General features: G+C 34.1%; 1 protein-coding gene across 1 annotated transcript; it reads right to left on the bottom strand.

Annotated features, from left to right (window-relative positions):
* Positions 1-16,320, bottom strand: LOC137399771 (syntaxin-6-like). The gene is made up of 7 exons (XM_068085990.1): positions 16,285-16,320; positions 13,069-13,219; positions 11,830-12,006; positions 9,428-9,538; positions 3,879-3,985; positions 1,660-1,754; positions 1-635 (listed from the first exon to the last, which is right to left on the bottom strand). The coding sequence occupies exons 1-7, from the start codon at positions 16,317-16,319 to the stop codon at positions 559-561; spliced, it is 753 nt and encodes a 250-aa protein (XP_067942091.1). The 5' UTR covers position 16,320; the 3' UTR covers positions 1-558.
* Between the last annotated feature and the right edge of the window lie 8,132 nt (positions 16,321-24,452).

The following is a 24,452-nucleotide window of genomic DNA, read 5'->3' as shown; positions in this document are numbered from 1 at the left end:
TGTGGTCTCTTAACTTGTATTACTAGTCAATTCCCTTGACAAGCACCAACAATGTCAGCTAGTCAGTTTACCCTCGCATAAACATGCATAAAATAAAATGAGGGGCTCAGTAAAAACAACAAAGCCTCAAATATAAGGGAGTGGCATGCCAATACAAACAAGGCTATACAGCATAGTCTGGACCCAATATACAAAGACTATATACTGCCAGTAAACGCCTTCAAAAAAATTTAACAGTCTCGATACGACCTTAGTTCCAAAAGTTAAATGAACTTAAACATTGGTCATTCTGCCAAATAACAAAATATAATAACAAAGAATAAAAATAAATAATCTGTTGAAGACAAGATAATGCCAAGGCTTATGCTATAACAAATTTGCAATGTAAAACTTTATATTCCCAACCAGTACACCATTAACAGAGCCTTGTTCCACAGGCTCAACCAGCTGATGAATGAACATGAATAATAACAATCACAGGTTTCCCATGAATTAATAACTGTACATATCCTTATCAAACCCATAGAGCTATCCACAGAGTTATCCATAAGATGGAGATCACAGCACGGACAAAAGTATAATAAGTATTAGGAGAATGACTATGAGGACACCGATAGCACACCACTGTCGTCTATCTGTAACAAAAACAACAAACTTGCTTGAGAGATTCCTTTGCGTCAGTGCTGTGATACCGCTAATATCTTCCTTTGAAAAATGACATCATTAGTTGGTGAACTATTTGTGTAATTCACCTCCTCAGTTACATATCGCATCCTAATTACTTATGATAAAACCTATTAGGGGTTCACCAATTGACAGGTTAGTCACTCAGGACGAGACATACATGATATGTTGGTCAAGCATTGTTACATGTTTTAGTCTTGAATTTTAGAGAACTTAGTCATGCACCAATAGATATATTAATAACTCACTATTAAATATTTCACCGTTTCACTCTTGACATTTTTATCGTTTATCATTAGGCATCGTAGTCACTCAGCATTGATCATCTTAGTCATTCACTAATTGACATTGTAGTCACTGATCATTAGAGAGAACTTAATCTTACGATAGTAAACATCTAAGTAGTTCGCCATCAAATATCTTAGCTACTTACTATTAAATCTTTTGGTTACTCACTATTAGACATCTTAGTTACTCCCTATTAGACATCTTAGTTACTCCCTATTAGACATCTTAGTTAGTCCCTAATAGACACCTTAGTTACTCACTACTAGACATCTTAGTTACTCCCTATTAAACATCTTAGTTACTCACTATTAGACATCTTAGTAATCCGCTATTAGACATCTTAGTCACTCACTATTACACATCTTAGTACTCATTATTAGACACCTTAGTTACTCACTATTAGACATATTAGTTACTCATTATTAGACATATTAGTTACTCCCTATTAGACATCTTAGTTGCTCCCTATTAAACACCTTAGTTGCCTCCTACTAGACATCTTAGTTACTCCCTATTAGACATCTTAGTTACCCACTATTAGAAATCTTAGTTACTCACTATTAGACATATTAGTTACTCCCTATTATACATCTTAGTTACTCATTATTAGACATATTAGTTACTCAATATTAAACATTCACCATTAGACATTTTAATTGTGCTCTATTAAAAACATTAGTTACTCACCATTAGACATCTTGGTTACTTTAGCAATTTTTTTCATAGTATTATCCATTCTGCTACCTGTCTCCTCCATCTCATGACCAAAATCATCGAGAAGCCTGGAGTTGAAAAAGAGTAAGTTCATCTAATCTCTCAGATTGTTTTAAAACTATGTCAAGAATATTGATTGTGGAAAAAAGGGTTTATTTAGAATAACAGGTCATTGTTATTCGAACAAGGAAATTATCAGTTTATGACCAGAGTATCAGAAATTAATTTAAAGTCATTCTCACCCTCCACATGAGACAGAAACAAAAATAGGCATCAGAAACTTTTGAACCAATCGTGCCCTTGATAAATGTCAAGGATTTTGGCTAACCTTTTTGGCACTAATACTATAACATAATCACATTGAAGTTTTCTGAGGTTTCTTGTGAGGCTTTTTGAACCACGTGCTCCTATGTATTATACCAGAACACACACTGACTAAATTAACCTGCCAAGGATGCTGTCTATGAATTATGTGGCATTGTTATGAATGTACATTTATGTGTACTTTGAAATTGCCATGTTGCTGTTCGACACAGAAACTCCCTAGAAAAACTAATCTCTAGTCCTCGGGATGCTCGTCAACTACAATTGCCGCAGCAAATTTTGGTGAGCATGAAACGTCTACAGATAAACAACTGTTGAGAGTACAGAACCCTGATTACGTGAAACGATTTGGTAACACGGTGTTATGCAAAAACGTATTTTATATCCATAAACTAAATCTGACAGATGAATTTTTGTAAGCTAGATGAAATTTTTGGATATAGCTTACAAAACAGCTACAAGTAGTTTAATAGTGTATGCATAACTTTGCTATCAATGTTTATGGCAACATCTCAACCATATGTACAATGATCCCAAATAATCTGGCAGCTGAATTTTGCTGTGAAGCGGTTAAGCAACACGAAATAATTGCATTGATAGACATGGGTGCACTCCCTTTTGCATCACCTTCAACAGTGTATAACAATACTCCATCAGTGAGTTTGTGGGCTTTTACAAAAACACGTTGGCAGCGTTTGATGGCTGGAAGTCAAATTACAAGGATGTTCTCCCACATCGTAACAAAATATTGCTGTTAATATTTTTCAAGTCTTTTTAAAGAATCTATTCACAGTCCAAAAATCAATAGTGTTTGATTGAATTATCTAAGAAAAGAGATTAGCATTTTGTTAACAATGGCTCATGCAGAGTACTAAACAAATGCCATCATATCCCTGATAGAGACCATCAATGTTTTTACATTCAGCCTCTTTATTGATTTGCAGTACCGATGTACATATATTGGAGGACTGCATCACAATAGGAAGGCTTTCAACTGCAGAAACGCAGACAACTGCATTACAACTTGTTGAGCCAATTTGCATAAAACAAATTATAGCAAATAGAATTCTGGAATAGGCATCGAGTTTAAAAAATCTTGGAATGAACAGTTTTGCAGACCAATAATCATAACGTAACTAATGTTTTCTCAAGGGGTATTAAAACCAGCAACTTAAAATGGCGTTGCCGCTATAGTTATTAGTAGTCGCCACTGTTAAAATGGATATATAATAACTATATATACATGTATATATAACAACTATACATATAATAACTATATATATAATAACTGTATATATAGTAACTATATATATATATATATAATAATTATGAATATAAGAATTATATATATAATAATTGCATGACTATTCTGACCATAGCAACTGTCAGAAATGAGTGGCAAGAGGGGACAAAACATAAATTTGATGTGAAAAGCTCTTTGGGCAGCATTAATGTTTTCAATTCGGATACAAAATGCTGACATAACATTAATTTTGAAACAACTCTTTTTGCTTCATCTAACCAATAAATAATAAAATAAAAATATATACAAGTCTTGCTATGCCCGCTATAAAGCATGCAATATTGGAAACAGCTAAATAAATTCAGTAAAACCTTTATTTTAAATACAGTTGAAAAAACCCTAGACTTCCAGTGCCATTTAATAGAGCGCGTACCGTGAGCTTGTTACCTAGCAACTGATCAAATTCTTACCTTTGGAACAAAAGTCAATAGTAGCTTGAGAAACAACGGTTTTCAAAATTTTAGCAAACAAACAAGATAACAATACTCATGAAGATAATGCTATGGTTATTGCATTAGCCTCAAATAAATAGCATTTTGTAAATAAAGAGAGAGGTAAGACCCACCCAGACTGTTCCTCAAGCTCCGTACCAATGGTTGTACTCAAGTTCTTAAGCACTGTTACACTAGCACCGATATTGTCTATCTGCTCATCCTGTGCTCGTATCATCAGCTAGAGATAACCATTAATAAGTTATGTTTTCACAAATATCTACACCATAGACCTATTAACTATACTTATATATAATTAATAGGTTTATGATCTACACAATCAGTGAGATAGAACAACTCTTTCGCTTGTTCTGACGTAATTAATTTTAGTCCAAACTTTTTTGGCAGATGTATACTCAGTATTTTTTTATTTAAAAACTAGATTTTTTTGTTCTAAAGCTTATGTGTAAAGTTTTTTGATGTCAGCAGACAATTCTGCACAATTAGCTATGGATTTAAATATGGAAACATATTTACTATTTTTGTTTAGAAAAACTGGCTGAAAAAAACTATCATTTTCTGCAGTTTGACAAAAAGGCGGACCCTATTCTCTAACCAAATATCACAAAACAGACATAATTAAGATTGACAGAAACCTTTTGTAGAATTTTACTAGCATGAGCTACAGAAATTCATTTAGGACTACGTTAAAAAAAATTTTCGTCCATAAAAATTTGGAAACTTCGATATTTTGTTGTGAATTTTGAGTGTAAGGTAAACTTACTGGTCTGTTTTCTTGTGGTGAAATAATAATAATAATAACCCAATACAGTCATAACTCGCCACGCACAACTGCTTAAACATGATAAAGTCGAGATATGAGCAGAATTTCGAGCAAGTTTCTGTATTGAGTTATGAGAAGCCATTGAGATACGAGCCAGTTCCTGATGGCCACTAAATGGCCAAACATGTGAGAGGCCATTTTCGAGAACAGCATTACTCGGTCTTTCTCGTTGAATCAGTTTAAAAAAGTTTTAAAAATTATGGCTAACTTTTATAGTGAAAGCGAGGCGAACAGTGCAAAGCCTGACACAGATAATACAAAATTAAGATGAACACAAAATTAAACTCACTGTAAGTTAAGTAAGATTAAAACTTACCTTAGAGTGTGTGTTTAGCAAGCTAAATTCATTTAAATTAAATTCAAAGTCTATGTTGCACATTACTTAGCATGACAAAAATCTAGTGTACAGAACGCATTGCTGTGAAGTCTCTCTCACACCGCCGTTAGTCACTATGCCTGTCTCGAAGGTAAGAACTCCATACAGCAGTGTACATAATAACGCTACATTTTTTTGCAGATTATAACCACTAAATAGGAATTTGTCACTTTGTTAAAAGCACATTTTTTCATTGTCTTCCGGTGGTTTTTCATAGTACGGGAACCGATTAATTTGTACTTAATTATTTTACATAGAATATATTGCATAGCGACGCGAGAAAATTGACATAGGAGCTCAGTCCCAGAATGCATTAAGCTCGTACATCGAGGTATGACTGTATCATAAATTTGTTGTGGAAAAAATTTGGATGGACCTGTTAATTCTGTAATCGGTAATCAATGTTTTTTGCATAGGTACTAAAGCGAGCCGGCATAAAGGCTTTATATAATGAATGAAGTGACTTAAAGTTCTACAAGATCCTTAACTGCTGTTGTTACTCAGTCAGTTATTACTATGATTCTATCCACAGTAAATGGATATTACAACTTCCTGTCAACTACTGAATATTACAACTTCCTGTCAATTACTGAATATTACAACTTCCTGTCTGCTATGGAATATTACAACTTCCTGTCTGCTACGGACTATTACAACTTTCTGTCAGCTACTGAATATTGCAATTTCCTGTCAAATATTGAATATTACAACTTTGTGTCAACTGCTCCATATTACAACATCCAGTCAGCTACTGAATATTTAGGGCCTACGATTATGTACACTAAATGAATGCTGTAACAGATGTTCTGGTAGGAAGGGAAGAAAAATATTTACTAATGAGACAATCCTTAAAACCTATTGGCTGTTAAACTACAACCATAAATTGTGCGGAATGTCTGAGAGTGAACGTGGTAAAGTGATTGACTCTGCAATCAAAGTGAGATTAGGTTTATAATGACATAAAATTGATAATTTTCTCCTTGAATATTTGTAAAAATTCCATAATCAAAAGACCACTGGAATATTATGGAAAAGTTTTAAAAAAGTAAATAATATAATTAAAGTTCCTGCATACTCGACATTGACAAGGATCTTGGCGTTTTCTGATTATCAAATGGTAAATTAGAAATGAAGATGTTTTATGCATTAAAAAGGTCCTTATGTTACTTGATTCTGAATTGGACACTTTCGAGAATTAATATTGTTAGCATTCATAAAAAGTACTCACACTTATAATATTGAAATACTCTAACCAAACAAACCACCAAGAAATAACATGATAGACACGTTAATACAACAGAATAGAATGATCCAAGCACAAATTAAGAGTAAGGAAAATAATACTGACCAATCAACTGCCCTCACTAGAATATAAACCAATAATATGAAGAATTAACTGATCCCTTTAGGTCTCTTGCTGCCAGATAGTAGGGGGTACCTTTTGCTACACTGCCACTAGAAATTAAGTTCTTATCACTTCAGTAAGTTCAGATTTGTTTTATTAAACAGGAAAAAATTACTGATTTAAACTACTGTATATATTCTCTTATTCGTAGCTAACACCACTAATTTACCATTATCGAAGCGGGTATATGTGGTCGACCCGTGGATACGTCGCATTATTATCTGAGGGTAGAACTACATTGTTCATTCTGATAAAAATTATCTGAAATTCATCCTAAATTCTATTCCAACATGAAAATATTAGAAATCCAAACTTATTTCAAAACTTCACTTGAAAAATATTATTGCAAGCTTCTTTTACCCAGTTTACAATTAAATTAATATCTGTTCAGTGCCCCACCTTTAGCAAATTCTTTTTCAGCAGATACTATCCAAGTTATTCAGAATTTTCGAATACCTTCTACTGGTAAGTCTGATAAAAGCTTATAAATAAAAAACTTTATTCATAGGCCTATAAACTATACTTCATGATATGACATTATATTACACAATGTAAATGTTTCATGCGTGCAGATAATAGAAATGGGGCCATGAACTAGCAAAGAGGTATAAGGCTCTCCTCACAAGCCATTGGTAGCATCACTTGGAAAAATGAAATAGGAATAATGTACTGGGACATTGTCATTTTGGGAATTTCTAGGAACATCAGCTCAGTGGAAAAGTCACATGCCTAATTATTGGGAAGTCTTTGTTACAAAAAGTAGGAATTATCTGGGAGTATACACGGTACCTAAACCATAACTGCCACGTACAACTTTTATTGTTTTTTCTAGGTAAATCATACACACTGATTCCAATTTTGTACTCAAAATAAAGATTGGTCCACTAACTTTCAAAGTCATGAAGGCTTTTTACAGCGTTTCAACATCGGTCTCAAAAAACAACACAATCAACACAACAAGCTCCGTCCATAAATATGTAACGTATGCTAGCTTTTTAGGAACAGAAGTTGGAGATGTTTAGTTCGATTTAGAATGATAGAGATGGGGGTCAAAAAACCCATTATTATCTAAATTCAGCCTTCAAAAAAATTTCAGTCTTTTATGAAAAGTAAATAGACTATTTATAATTGCTTGTAGCTTGTTACAGAATGTTTAATAAACTCAACGCCGAAAAAAATGAGTTCAAAAAAGCATAGTAACAATGCTAGCTTGTAATAAAATTGCATTTTTTGAGCTCATTGTTCTTGGCGTTCAGCCTATTAAACATCCTGTAACAAGCTACGAGGAAATTTAAATAGTTTATCTACCTTTCATGAAAGACAGATTATTTTGAAGGCTGAATTTAGATAATAATGGGTTTTAAGACACCCGTCTCTATTATTCTAAATCTGATTAAACATCCCCAACTTCTGTTCCTAAAAAGCTAGCATACGTCACATATTTATGGGCGGAGCTTGTTGTGCCGATTGTGTTGTTTTCGAGACCGATATTGAAATGCTGTACAAAAGCCTTCATGAATTTGAAAGTTAGTGGGCCAATCTTTATTTTGAGTACAAAATCGGAATCGGCGTGTTTGATTTACCTAGAAAAAACGATAAGAGTTGCACGTGGCATTTATGATTTAATATTTAGGTTGCAACTTCCTAACACATCCACCAACATTGTGAACTCATTTGATGTAAAAAGATGTATTTAAATGGCTTCTATCATGCTAATAAATAATAAGAATTCATGGAATTCGTAAAGTTCACTCTGTAAGTATTTATAACATTCAAACTGTTTCATAACTGTATGAATAACCTGAGTCGAAACCAAATGATTGACACACGGAACAAAGCTGCACTTTTCCTCGTATGTAGACTAATGTAGAATTTATCTAGCCCCAAAATACTACTTTATCTGAAAGAAACTGATACATTTACATGTATCTCTTTTATTGTATTGACTACGGTTTTACTTTTGCCATTGTGTTCTACATGGTATTTTACATTGTGTTTTACATTGTATTTTACATTGTGTTGTACATTGTGGTTTATATTGTATTGTACATTGTTTTAAATTGTGTTGTACATTGTGTTTTAAATTGTGTTGTAAATTGTGTTGTACATTGTGTTTTACATTGTGTTTTAAATTGTATTGTACATTGTGTTGTACATTGTGTTTTACATTGTGTTGTACATTGTGTTTCACATTATGTTTCACATTGTGTTTTACAGAGTTTTTCTTTTTTGTTGACCGGTTCAGTTCCCCTTGTGCATTGACCAAGAACCCATTAACAACTTTGTAACACTCATATGAAGACATCGTATAACAAAACATTTATCAATGACTGCTTTAGCTTTACTGGATTAAATAATAGTAAAATGATGTGGCTAACAAAGTGCATGTTCTTAAGTGGAGTTTGTACATACCAATACACACAAACCAAAAGTTGAAAAGTTTCTGTGATTTCTGTTTACACTATCGCAGTACATTTTTAGGTACATAGGTGCATACATATTATGTACACAGGTACATACATATGATAGATAAGTTATTATAATGATCAAAATTACACTAACTAAAAGAAGTGCTCAACAAATTAATGGAGCTTTTAAGAAGGTATAGAAAAGTTTAAATGTTATTTATTGTTTCTCCAGCTACTGGCAGTTTCATGCGTTTGCATTCCTCAGGCTGCACTAGTGTAATGCTAGATAGATATACATAGAGATAGCTGGTTCTTGGCTTTGAAACACTAATAAATTTTGGCACAGCATGAAAAACAAATTCAAAGCTGGCCACTTATCACTTGTTAAACCGACCAAACATATTATGCCTCATTGACCAATTATATCATGCCTGACTAGCTAATTAGGTCGCACAACATTATCCTACCATCCTTTCAGAAGAACTGCAGCTAACCATTTCCTCATAAACTCGATATACAACCAATTGCAGCAATATACAACCAATTGCAGCAATATACAACCAATTGCAGCAAATACAACCAATTGCAGCAATATACAACCAATTGCAGCACCACTTAACTAGCTAACAAAGTTAGCTTGTAGCACCTACCTCCTGCTGCTGTTTGGTTTCCTCAATAAAGTGAGCATTAGAACTTGCCGCTGAGCTGGCGGTGGAATACTGGGGTGCATGTGCTGTGTCCGCACTTGCTGACAGAAGTGACTAAAGCAAAGAAAAGAGCTTTACATGTTACTTAGTTTATAGGTTTATAACTGAATTAAAGTTTTGAAATTATTTGAAAAGTTTTCCAATTCTTCCCCCTATGTGGCTAACTCCACGTGTAGCCTAACTAGCTTTGACATCAATGAGATGAGACATTTTGTTGCTTAAATAAAGAGAATCTCCAGTTAATCAATTCCCACTCTCCAAAGTAGATTCGATGCTGTTGACATCAGGCAGTGTTATTGATAAAGGCAATCAATTTTAACAGCGGCATCATATGATTTCTATGAATTTCGTAGTATCATTCAAATGAAACACGTTGAACCATTATGCAGACTAAAATGTACACTTTCCAACTTTTAGCAGAGCAAAATATGAGAAACCTTGATTTTTTGTTGGATAAATGTATGGTTTTCTAAATTAGCAGCGGTAAAACGCAAAATACACAAAATTAATAATAGATTTTTTATAAACTTTTCGTTATCATTCAAATAAAACATGTTGAACCATTACACAGACTGTGTACTGAAAACAAAGTTTCTACTTTTTGCACATGAAAAGCACGAGAAAAGCTTGATTTTAGCAACAGATAGATCATGATTTGCTAGAGAGGCAGCAGCAAAATGCTCAATTAATTAATATCAAAGCAAAGTGAGTCAATGAAATGATATCAAACCTAAATGTAGTTTTAGCAGAGTATGAAAACAGAAAACCTTTTCTTTTAGAGTAGTGAGCACACTAGTAGAACACCCAGGAGATTTTACAAAAAAACTTGATCAATATTTCAATTTAGAAAACGGTTGATGATTCGTCCTAAATTTACCAGACAACAGATATTAAATCGAACTGCTCGTGTCTAATGTCTAACTAGAGAGGCATCAAAGCCTCTGCATCCGTGTCATATACCCATGGATAGAATCCTATACTGAGTTGTTGAATATGGCAAACATGGCAGAGCTAAACACTTATCTAGAGTTTATGTGTGAAAAATGCGTGCTCAAGGTCAAACACACTCCACAACATCATTTAAGTTGCTATATCCCTACTCGCCAGTCCTCCAGGCGTCACTGTAAAAGATTGAGTCACACATTTGATACACTTTGCCACACTGTTTGATGAGCAAATCACTATTTCATTCTTTCCTTCATTGACGGCAATCAGCTTTATCATAATTTTAATGATGAAGTTCATATTTATTCAACTTTCATTATATTAATCTTCTACAACAGCCAATCAGTTCAATCCAACATTAAAAAATCCAATTAGCTTGGTTTTATTCTATTTCGAATAATGAGCTGAGATTTACCTTCCAGAAGACAATAAAACTTCACCAATTTTTGTCAATACAAAAAAGATAATATTATCTTTTTTCGCTATAACTTTTTATATCAGACTTGAAGTTTGGATAAAAGAGCAAAGGTCAAGTACAACTGTGATGAAATCATAGAAAGAAGTCTGGAAAAAAACAAAATATAAAATGATCATATTGAAGGTAGCTTCACTCAAAGCTGAAAACTATTGCAGTCGCGCAAAACAAACCTAATAAACCCAAATTCTAGAAAAATAAGTTTTATTCAGAGTTTAGATGCAAAAGCTACTTGTAGTTGCTTGCGAGCCAAGATCGGTGATAAAAGGGAGCAAATGGTGCCAAAGAGCTATTGCGTTTGAAATGTTGACTAAAAATGTAAAGTACAAATTTACCGAGAGTTGTTTATCCTAATGTACTCACAACCTTTTTTGCATTTTAGGCAAAAAATCCACTAGCAATAGAGTTTTTGTAAAACTTCTCCAATCCTTGAATGACGTTACACTAGCTCACATTGTAGTTTGTATTGTAGAAATTCCTAGAATTTCTAAGTTTATATCAAATTTGTGGCAATAATAGATTGATTTCATCAACAATGCGCTGAAATCTAACAGCAGATTATCGCCTAGTCATAACACATAGTTTGAAACTTAAAACTGTGTGCCGAGCCCAGAGTTTAAATTTCAGTAACATATGTGTACCTCTGAAAAGACATGACTTTGTCATAAGACAAAACAGTGCAGTTCATGAACAAACTAAACACATCAATGAAAACCTATTCAGTATAAGGTCACAACCTACGTATAACATAGAGAGAAAGTACCAATTTTTTTCCCAAAATTATCATAATAAATAGTAGTAAATTTGACTGATTTTATACATTAAATAATTAGGCAACACCAAATATATTCTTTCAAAGATAAAAAAGAATGTTACACCCTGTTTGCATAAAGCATCTACCATAACCTAGTATTGCTGTAGAGACCTGTTTCTCTGTATTTGGTTTATGAATCTTGTTAGCATTAGTTCCAGCTGATTCAAACCCTTGTTTCACCACAGATAACTTGTGCTTAACATCTGCAATAAACTTCCGTCTGTCAGCTACCTCAGCTGGTGTTAGGTTGTACTTGTGAGGCGCTCTTTCCACAATGGCAACTGTTTCCTACAACATCCAGTAGAGAACAACACAACCTCACTGAAAAGCTCCCAAGTCACAACTATTTCAATCTCATATATAAAAAAGAATCATCATTCTTCAAATGATTTTGGTAGTCTTGGATATTTAAAATAGACTGTCTTGCTGAAACTGTATACAAATACAGTGGATTTAAAGATGTGTTTAAAGAGGGTTTAAATACAGTGTTTCAACTTCAAAGAAGTTGGGAGTTGATTGCTTGAGTTGATCACTTGAGATCACAATCGAAACACAGGGTCGGGCGCCAAGGATAGTCCAATACCCAACTGTCAAACCCCGTTGGGTATTGGAGTTGAACTCCAGTAAAACTGGTAGTTGACCTCCCACCAAGTTGGGAGTTCAACTCCCAGTTCGAAGAGCCATTTTGTTATGAGACCATCTAAGAATCATTTATATTGTCTGATTTCACTCAGCTCGGAATATAACAATGGCTCTGCGAATGTTTTAAAGATGGTAAAAGGGTTGTGTCAGTAATTTTTCATAAAATTGCTACTTTTATAATGCAAAGGAAACAAATAATGTAAATATATTGATCCAGTTGCAGATTTTATTGTGAGCAATTACATAAATAGCAAATCATTACTAAATCAGCGATTTCCTTCCATCCTTCGACACTTGCAAATTTCAATCCTATCTCGAAACGGCGGTATGTTCGAGAACACATGAAAAATATTCCTCGGTAGTACCAAAGCAAATATACTAGGGTGTATGGAAGAGTTTTTTTCCTCCATTTAGTGGAGACTGTGGTGATTGCTTATATAATTCAACTATTGACAGTATTCATTAGAGAGATCGTAGGTTTCGGTGGCAAAACACCAATAACAGTGTATTCTCATAGAAACATCTGATCTAACATACAGTAGTCCTGGATTAAGTAGTCCTGGATAGGAGGATTAGTAGGAGTAGGATTAGTAGTCTTGGATACAGCAGGTCCTGGATTAAAGGAAAATTGTATGCAGCGGTTTAATTTCATTTAAATTGTTGATAAGTGTTAGAATGATGAAATACACTGATAAATAATAATCCTACTTGTAGATCCTCAAGGTCCCACTCAATACTTCTAATAGAATTCCTTAGCTCTCTTCCAACCTCTGATGCATGCTCTGAACCTTTTTCTGCTTTGCGTATTCTGTATGTCTGAAGCAGAATCTCAACTTTCCCAATTGAATCAATGACATCACTGGAACCAACAAAACCCATAATATAATATATATAATAATATAATAGTCAAAAGGCAACAATAAGCTTAATATTCAGAAGTAAATGCTTCAATATCATCAACAACAGGTCCTACTAATTTATCTACTGTCGTAAATACAGTCATACTTCGACTTACGAGCTTAATGCGTTCCGAGACTGAGCTCGTATGTCAATTTACTCGCATGTTGGTGCAATTTATTTATATATAGAACAATTAAATATATATTGATTGGTTTCTATACTCTAATAAATGCAAATAAAACACTCAAAACAAGATATTGTAACAGAAAGAACATGTTGGTTATTGTCCTAACTTACCACAAGTTTTTAAAAAGCAACAAATAAAAAATAATGCAAGAAAATGTGATTAATTAAAATGTAAAATTAAATACATACAACAGCAGCTAACACTAGCATTTGCCAGAGAGGGAGATATCCTAGGGAGTTATAGAGAGTTGTTCTTCATTACAACAGTTGACTTTAATAAATTTGGATTTTATCAGAGTCTTAAAAGACAAACTTAGAGGCAAACCTAAAAGCAAACTTTCATTTTCAACTTAACGTAATTAAAATTTCTTCGGCGTTCATAGTTTTAAGTTTCTCGCTAATTAGCTAATTTTTCCTTTGTTTCGCTTTCACGACTAGCCGGCCGTTTTAAGATAAACCTATCTAAGGACGTTTGCCTTTGTCGCCCATTCAACATGTTGCCATTAGGACGAACACAGGTGTTCACAAACGGTTAATGTACGACCACTAGCCAACTTGTCCGAATGTTTATAGTTTTGATAGATAGCACAGGCCTTTTCACATAGCGTCGTTCAGTTACGCTGTCACCGGCCAATTGTTGATCTTTTATCCAATACCTTAGCAGTCTCTCCATCAGCGTTCGTGAAGATCGCTGGGCCGTTTAGAAACTATGGTTAGTCATTTTGCAAACTAAATAAATGCCATGAATATAATCCTTCTGTTTTATAATTGTGGATGTATTTCTGTCATATTGCTGAGCTAGCTCAATCACGCATACACATTTCGCATATTTTATCAATAATTTTCCATTTAATAATTGTTATCATTTGCTTTTTCTCTGCATTTCATCTTTCATTTTACTGGCAAACTTTCAGTCTACGCACAGTACTTTTAATTCACATAATTCTGCACTGAAAATCGCGCACAAAAAACACGGTACAAAAGTATAACCTGAGCAGTTGAAAAATACAAAGTGATGCTGTTCTCATAAAACATCTCCGGCATACTTAGCAACTGACTCACGTGCTCGTATCTCAAACATGGCTCGTATGTTAGTGCTAAAACTTGCTTAAAAGCTGGCTCGTATCTCCAGTTTCTCGTACGTTGGAGCACTCGTAAGTTGAAGTATTACTGTACTGGCTTAAATGCTATGAGTAACCACTGAAGCACTAGTAGTGATTATTTCAGTACTGTACCAGTCTACCATTAAATTATAATACCTCTTGCAACCAATTAGCTGTAGAAATAAAATCAGACTGTACCACTAATACAAATTAACCCTTTTGCAGGTATTGCGATGATTGTCATTTAGCGAGAATGACAACAATGGGCAGAGCGACTGTTATGTCACCACATGATCGTTTTTAGAAAGTGATCTCTAGTTAGCTTATTGCCATCTTTTGGTTTAATTTCTCACCAATAGTAAACTACAATAGATTGGTCTCTGTTAGCAACCAAAAAAACACTGTTTTGAGAAAAAATGATTGGTTTCAACAAGACTAAACTAACGAAAAATTAGAAAATAAAACTTATGTAAATAAAATTTAATATTTTGTTTCTAGCTTGCTTCTGCTTTCTGAATGTTTTCCTAAGGCGCAACAGATTTTTTACTGTCATGGCAGCCTCTAAACGAAATTACCGACGTTCTTCTAATGTTGCAAGTAGTCGTACTGTTAGTACTAGGGTTAATCGGATGATATCAGCTGATGATGATAACATCTTAGAGTTAGTAGACAGAACAAATAGTGATGATGATTCTGGTTCAGATTGTGACTAGGGCGATTTTGCATCAGAACCTGAGAGTAAAAGTGATAAAAGTGCTAGTAATAGTTTTGTTGATTATGGAAGTACGGGTGATGCTAGTGTCTGGACTACTATCAGGAATTTGACAAGTGACAAAGCTCCCCCAATTCATAGCTTTGGTGGAGTAACAGGTTCGGTGTTCACTCCAGTAGATCCCCAATCAGTAAATTATTTTGAGAGATTTTTTGAGCCGGTCAATCTAGATGGTGACCGGATTGATTCAGTAAAAAATCTTAGACACAGAAACCAACAAATACCACCAGTACTTTTTGAAGAAGCCCCTTCTGCTAAAACCTCACTATAAAGTATGTCTATGGAAGGTGTTATTGTACCCTAAATAAAACATTCAATGGAGTTCTTTTAAACATGGGTAACAATAGAAAAACACGCTATTGAAGTTTACTGGGTTACTAGAAATTGGTCCACGGACATGCCAATGTTTAGAGATATTCATCCTGAACACATTCAAGTTGATAATGCGCTTGTTCATCTAAATGGAAATATACACATACCTGCCAACTCTCACGCATTGGGCGTGAGACTCACGCAATCACCCCAAAGAAAAAATGAAAATGCATGAAATTTTTGCCCCAATTTCCACAATTTTATATATACTATCATTGATACATCAATTGCCCCAAAACCAAATCTCACGCATTGCCCCACTCTTGGGTTGGCAGGTCTGAATTATATACAGCAAGCATTTTGAAACAAACGTGTTGATTCACATGATTTCATAGTTGCTAAAATCTTATTATATCTTAAATCTTATATCGCTAATCCTAAATGCAAATAGTTAGCATAGAGATAGAGATATTTTACATCACGATAGTTCCAGATTAATTTAAAATACCGTGGCTTACACTTAAGTAATAATGAACCGTCTGAAATCAAGTTTTAAAAAGGACCCAAAACACTTAAGTCATAATACAACAAAATTATAACAAAAGGCAAGTGACAACAACCAATATGTTCAAACTAATTGGAAATACCTACTCTCTGACTACAAAGTATGGATCTTCTTTTGCCATATTGATACGGAAGCTATCGCAAGCGTAACTAGCGTAGCAAATACGCAACCCGAGTCGAAGTGTTACATAGAGCGTTAGATTGCGCAGTAAGATTTCCTACTAAAAAGCACTAGCGAGTACTCGGTTGTCATGTCAATAGCTTTCTTGCTTGTCCTGATTGGTCAGTCTGCAGAAACGATTCGAATTCCCGTCGGGCGTGGATGTTTTATGAGAGAATTATTTTTACAGTGCTAGCGCAGCGTTTACTGATTCTTTTTAGTTTTCAAGAATGTACACCAAGACGATTTATGGCTTTATTTTTGTTTTAGCATATGGATGCTGTAAGTATAACATTTACCAATCTAAGCTTACCTCATTTTAAACTAATTGACGATCAACAGTGCAGTCATGGAGTTGGATAGTCGCGGCGAGATAGTACTAAAGTAGTGCATTGAAACGGATCGTTCAAACATTTTAGCATATCAAGTCGGCTTTAAATTAAATAAAATAGGGTTAATACTCTGGTTAATAGTTATTTAATCGGGTGCTTCTTTAAACCTGTCTAAGAATACTAACGATGAAATTAAGATTCTTTTGTGGCCTTCTGTTTGGATAGGTTAAGCAGCAGCAGATCAGTATTTTATTTCTTGTAGAACGCCTGTGTTTTATAATTATTGCTTTATACTCAGTTTCTGGCATATTACGTTGGCCTTCATGCATTACAGCTACATTTAGCTGCAAACTGGACTGCCAATTGCTCTTCTAATAGTTATTTCCTAAAGACTAGGGTAAATAGATGGGTGCTCGTTTAGAAACAAATAGAGTAAAATATTTACTAATTAGCTAAAATTTTTAAAACAAATGATCTGCTTATATGTCCTCAAAACGACAGACCCTTAGTATGTCAAACTGACCAATAAAACAAGTCTAGTTAAATAATGGCAAGCTCTAGAGAAATCATTTTTTTGTAGTAGTTAATTTTATTTTAAGATTCTGACATCATAACAAATTGTTCAGAGTTATGTGATTATATATCTGATGTAACTGAATCTATTTATTATGTTCAGAAAGGCGCATCCCTTTACAAGAAGCATTAACATTTCTGTCGGTTCAGTTGAGTATTGATCAGTTCTCGTGAATGTACTGTAATTTGATGACATGGCTAATGAGCTGAAAGTAGACACGATATTTATGCCAGGATATTCTCACAATGTTCTTTAAAAAGATCTTGATTTAGTTTGCTGCGGTGTTTAAGCCGAAAACCTCAAATTAACTTTTGGATTAAAGCCTTCTATAAATAGCTGTTGAATAATTTTAAAAACTTAACATAATCAAGAATGCCTCAGGTTAATGAAGGTGCTGTTATTAATAAGCTCTAAAGCAAATAACAAAAAAGCTTAGCGATAAAGCAAAGCATTAGACATTTTTGTGTATGAACAGAAGTTGGGACAAAGACCCTCTTCAGAGCAAATTTGTAAGTGATTCTCATAAGATTCACCGCATACAATCACTTACAACCCTACACATAAAGCCTGCTCTGAGTTTTTCAGTATTTTCGATAGCTTCAATTTTAATATACAAAATGACAAAATCTAACCACATTATTTGAACTTGGATAGAAACCTAATAGAAATTGGACAAAATATGGTCACTAGTGTTAGCTACGTTGTGTAAGCCAAAAGTAAGCCAAAAGTAAATAATGTTCAGCCACTCTAAATAATGTTTAGTCTACTCAGTATTTCATTCTTTCTCTTACATGGTTGATGGTCTGTCTTCTTTATTTACCCGTCGCTCTTGATTTTTGGTTTTGCAACCTCACAAATTTCTGAAGCTCCTTATCTTTATGTACCAACTCTAAGCTATGATCTGTAGGTTGGTCTAAATCTAAAGCTTCTCATGTAATGTGTCAACAGGATTGAAATGTTGAAGTTTACCAATAGAATTATTCAATAATAATTGAAACATGAGAGCCTCTAATTAAGGAAACTTTATATTACCTATGAAATAACATTTTTAATGAAGTTTTAAAACCAAATGCTGAGCAAGCCAAGTAACAAAGCAAGGAATTGTCCAATTACATGTAAGAACAGAATTTGTGACTTGCATACACTCGGGTGCTGTAAAAGGTAAACTGTTCTGTCCAAAGTATACAACTGACGAATCTCCTAGATGTTGACTTAGTTGTTCTGGATAACTCATGTCTAAGCAGCAGAGCTAGCCACATGTAGTTTATCATAGAAATTTGTTCACTTATTCCTTGACAAGCAAAATTTTATGCTTGGTTTAAAGTGACTTTCCTGATCGTCCATGTCCGCTTTGGACGATATGAAAATGTCATATGTTACTACATTTTATCTGTCAATTAGTTCAGACCATATTTGGACCAACTGCTCATAATAATTCAAAACTAGACGAATGCCAGGTGTTACACGGCTAATACAAAAGGTTTTTGCATAGAAAATTTATTTTTAATCAACATATACATTTACCGTTCTAACTTTTGAATGAAGGTGTTTGTTTATTTCTGTGTGTGTCCGTACAATGCATTATTCAAATATTTGAATGATTGAGTCATAACTAAAACAAATTGTTGAAAAACATTCTTCACTTATGCTACACATTTGCTCAAGATTCAAAACATTTGTTATCATTTGAGTCATGTTTTTCCTTCCTTCTGTCCAAGGCCAGCGGAGAGCATTAGTAAAAACGATGGCACCTTGCAGGAATTGAACCCATACATTTGGATGCTCGGATGGGATATCACTAAACAAACCATGCAACCACCTTGCCACTTTTTGGCACTTTATGATTGTGCATATAATGATCTTTCTTGACACATTGGACCGCAAGCGTGCTAGTAGTCACCAATGATATGTTGACGTATTTTAACCAATTTCTATTAACTGGCCATAAAAATGACAAGCAAACACTTTAATTTATATACAGTGGTGTGCATAAACTTGGAATCACATTGTTTTGTTCACTCTATATCGAATGGATCTTCCATTTGCTTTTTATTTTCGTGCCAATTATGATGCCATGCTAGATATTATATATCAATCTGATCAGCAGAAGATGTGCTTTCAAACAATGCATTGATTGATTTAACACAATCATTTCTGAGTGATTTATATTAATCAAGCACCCTACTGGAGTCATGGTATGGGGTTGCATGACAGCTTTTGGTGTGGGAAGACTCTCCATTTGTGAAGGCATGATGAATGGAGACAAATACATCAAGACCATGGAAGATGTCATGCTTCCAAGTGCTCGGAGCCTGTTCACCAGCAACGACCAACCCTGGTACTGCCAGGATGACAATGCACCCTGCCACCGTGCCAAGAGAGTCAAGGAGTGGATGACCAGAAGTAATGTGAGGGTAATAGACTGGCCAGCACAAAGCCCTGACCTGAATCCCATTGAAAATCTTTGGCAGCGTTTTGGTGTGATAGTCAGCAAAGATAAACCAAAGACAAAACGGGAGCTCATAGAGAAGATTATTCACGCTTGGCATCACATCATCACTCCTGAAGAGCTAAGAAAGTTGGTAAACAGCATGCCTCGACGGTGTCAGATGGTGATCAAGAACAAGGGCTGGTCAATAAAATACTAATGCTCAGCTCAAGACACCTTACCAGTCCTTCTGAAGACCAACAATAACCCAACGGCCCTTTTCAGGGCCACCAATTTGTATAAAAGAGTTTGTTTGCATCCTATTTTATCAATTTTCACTAACAAAATTCATAGCCTGCAATAAGTCTGCCTTTCGGTAGATCTACTACCCCCAGCGATAAAAATCTGAGAATATTTTCGAATATTTGGCATCATCTTGTTCTTCAGAATTTTCCCTTTCAAATGATATATATATTGATGGGGTTGAGGCGCTTAACTCCAAAGAATTTCTTAGACAACAGCATATAAACATACATATTTGAAGATTTAACTGGTGATTCCAAGTTTATGCACACCACTGTATGTATATACTAGTTGTGCTACCTAGCGTTGCCCAGGTATTAAAATCAGCTTATAAACAATGCGAGGTAATGACAGCTCCTGCCACTTGTTATTAGCCTGGCACATTGTCAATGGATAATTTGAGCAAGCTTGTATCCATATTGCTAAATTACTAATAAGAGCCATGACAGCAAGCTTTACTGATGTTGCGTCGTAACGTAATGCAGAGTGCTATGTGTATTTTTACCTAGATAACTACTCATATCGCCCAATGAATCCAATGCATCTTGCGTAGCTCAATTGATTATCTTATTGTCTGGTTAAAGGGAGGTTCCGAGATCAAATCTTCTGTGTTAGGGATTTTTCATTCCAAGATTTCAACAGCTATAGCTGGACAGACTGAATCACAGTTACATAGACACTGAGATTCATATATAGATATGGGTCTTTTCATAGAACTCGCCCACAAAGCGAGATTAAACAAATCAAATGTTTCACGTTTAAATTATCACAAAGTAAATACAGTGTCATAATGGATCAGTGTTTGCTTGGATAGCACCAATCCAAACATAAATTGGCACAAAGTACGACTTCCAACAACCAACACTTATTGATATAAAAAGCATTATTATGTGGTGTCCCCGACAGTTTTTGTCGCAAAAAGTGTGACATGAAAGCATTGGGGTCTGAAATGTAAGATAATATACTCAAAGGAAGCATTGTTTTATTTTGAAAATTCGTTGTCTTGTCATCTGTGAAATTGAATTCACTCTGCCGATGGTACCATGTAACAGGAACACCGCGTCACCTGGTGTCCCTGTTACATCGGCAACCTGTATTAAGGATAACTAACCTAAATAACTGGAATCAAAATATATACATGTATGCTCACTATTATTTTATGTTGGAAGGAACATTGGGTCAAATTGATCCCATGTTTATTCTTTTGATTCCAGTCTAACCTAAATAACTGGAATCAAAAGATATAAACATGTATGATCACTATTATTTTATGTTGGAAGGAATATTGGGTCAAATTAATGACAGTGTTATCATTTGGCAATATTGCCAGTGTAACCGGGAAATGGTGTCCCCTTGTGTCTCTGTTACATCGGCAACCTGTATGTATGGTAAGACAGGCAATTGTTTTATGTAAAATATATTGTTTGCACTCCATAGTTAACTGTTCTTATGGCCTTGTAACCTTATTACCAAAGTATTAAAGCAGGTGAAAGATGATTAAGCTTGTGTCTTTTTGTTTGATAAAAAAGTATATGGTGTCCCCTGTTACATCGGCAACCTGTCGTTGACCTGTTGTAAAAACACCAATATACTGCGAAATTTAAAAAAACAAAGTAGCAAATAACTGTTTTGTTTACAAAATTTAAATAGTTAGGCTTCCTAAGAGTAATGCTAGATCTAGTGTAGGAGTGATTTGAGATTTTGACCTCAATGTCACACATTGTGGGCGAGTTCTATGGAAAGACCCATATACAGATATAGTAGTTGAATGCCCGTCATTGCCTGGGTAATTAAAAAGTCTTTCGACAAAAAATTTATTTTTGTTCAACATATACAACATTTACTATTCTAACTTTTGAATTTTATATCATGAAAAAAGTGTTTTTTGTAAAATTCAAAGGAATTAAGAGAAAAAATAAAACAACTGTAAAGGTTTTCAAACGACTGTAACTTTTAAATTTTATATCACGAAGGAAGTGTTTTGTTGCAATAAATTAGGAGACAAAATAAAACTGTGAAGGTGTTTAAATGTAAAAGCATTGGCAAGTAATAGCTAAATATAGTCTGTTTTGATACGACTACCATGAGAAATTATTTGGTATACAATTACATGATTTTGGTTCGTTTTAATGTTAGCATCATAAGGCGAAAATATCGTATAAACGTATCGAGTGGTATAAAACCCATGCCAACTATCTGATGCAATCACCTCCTGGTAAAAATCATCAAAATCATCATCATTAAAGATTAGTATAAAAACAATATGTTGACCTTAGTAACTATAGTTACCTATAATAACTTTAGGGCGTTTTGTGGTTGTGATCTGCAAGAAAATATAACATTACAATGTACTGCGTGCAGAGCTTTTACCTTCGAGACAGGCGTGTAACATAAATGCTGAATCTAATTTAAATTAATTTAGCTTACCAAACACATACATGTATTTGAAGGAATTTTTAGTACGTATTTTAGTAAACTTCAAACTTTGAACTAAAATTTTATCACTTATCTCTTTGCAAATCCGTTTTTACTATAACGGAGACCGTTGAGCTGAGATAGCGGCAAAATAGCACATCGACCTTTTTTTTATTTCGTCGTAATCAGTACAACAATCACCAAATTTAAATTTTGAGAGAAATTATTGTTGATATCGTATGGTGGAAAACAAATTCGCCCTAGTATGGCAAGGACATAAAGTTTTATGGAGTTGAGCAAAAAATATTTTATAACAGGGGCATCGTAACGCAGGGGCGCAATGTATCAATTAATATCTCTTTCAGCGTGTGCAGTCGAGAAAAGGGTATACGATATATAATAAGATCGATAGAATTTCAAGGACTGTGTAGCTCAGTGGTTAAATGCGTGGTTAGAAACTCGTCGTTGCAATCTCTGTGAACTCGAATCCACCACCAAGCGAGCTTTTCATTCCAAGATTTTAATAGCTATAAATGTACAGGCAGACATCTGATCGGAGGACGACAGAAGACAACAAACTTTGAGATTTGTATATATATGTATAGATGATCTGCTTATGATTATGGTTATGGGTGCTACTTCTTCTAACCTTGTTATTAATCTTCGGACCCATGGCTAATGAGTTGAAGTTATATAAGTATTTATATATAGGTATAATGATTTAAAGTTCATAGTAAATATTATATTAAACGCTAAAATGTACGATAAATTTTCGCTTTCGTTTTTCACTAATTTTCAATTCACTCACGCAGTATCAAACTTTTACGAAACACAAAGAATGCTGAACCGAGAGAACAATCATTGTATTTCTTTCGTTGCAATCTCTGTGAACTCGAATCCACCACCAAGCGAGCTTTTCAATCCAAGATTTTAATAGCTATAACTGGACAGACAGACATCTGAACAGACGACGACAGGTGATGACAAACTTTGAGATTTGTATACAGACTAGCCGAAGGGTGATAGAATAATTACCTAATGAATTTGAGTAAATAACCTGGAAAGCTAGATCATTACTTAAAAAATACTCCCATTTTGAGCCAGCTTAGCAATTGTTACGTGTAATGGTCAACAGTACTAGTTGCTACCCCCAAGCAAGGCCTTAAGCATGAGTATCTTAACCAATGTAATGACTGTTTGCCCAATGAATCCATTGTATGCCATGTGGCTAAATGGCTAAGTTTGCCGCCTCTAGATCTGGAAGTCCCGAGACCAAGTTCAGTGCCGTGTGAATGATATAATGCTGGATTTTAATCGCTGTAGCTGTATACATGGTTTAACAAAAAGACAAAAACTTAATATATAGGCATTTACATATATACACTAGGCACTCTTAATAAACGTAACAAACTATTGTCATCATGCAGGCATTCCTCTAAGTTTTTGCTATTGTATTGTACCTATGCAATTGTATCACTTAACTATTCGCCTTTTGGCTTCTATAGCCAAAATGCTATATATACGTATACATATATATATGCTTCTATATGTATACATATATATATTACCGGTATTATTATTCTATATACATATAGAATACATACAGAATACATATAGAATACATACATATAGAATACATATTATTCTATATACATATATTCTATATACATATATACATTATATGTATACATATATATACATATATATATATATATATATATATATATATATATATATATATATATATATATATATATATATATATATATATGTATAGGTCAGGGAACAATGGCAATTACTGATACAACTTTGAGTACTAGGCTATACTTTGTTGTTTAAGTGCATTTCTCACTTAAGTACGACTAGATAATTTGTAGTTTATCAATCTTACCAAGCAATAAAATTGATAGGAGGAGTACTTACTCCTATATAGTTTCTATAAATAAACCATATTTTATTGCTCATTATCATCACATGAAATCACTTAGTTGATTTACCTTTTTAAGACATTTATTTCTAATCTATGCGTCATTCTTTCTCAAC

This window comes from Watersipora subatra, chromosome 7, assembly GCF_963576615.1.
Source record: "Watersipora subatra chromosome 7, tzWatSuba1.1, whole genome shotgun sequence".
Taxonomy (NCBI): domain Eukaryota; kingdom Metazoa; phylum Bryozoa; class Gymnolaemata; order Cheilostomatida; family Watersiporidae; genus Watersipora; species Watersipora subatra.
Note: the sequence above shows the minus strand (reverse complement) of the source record. Positions and strands in the feature narration are given on the sequence as shown.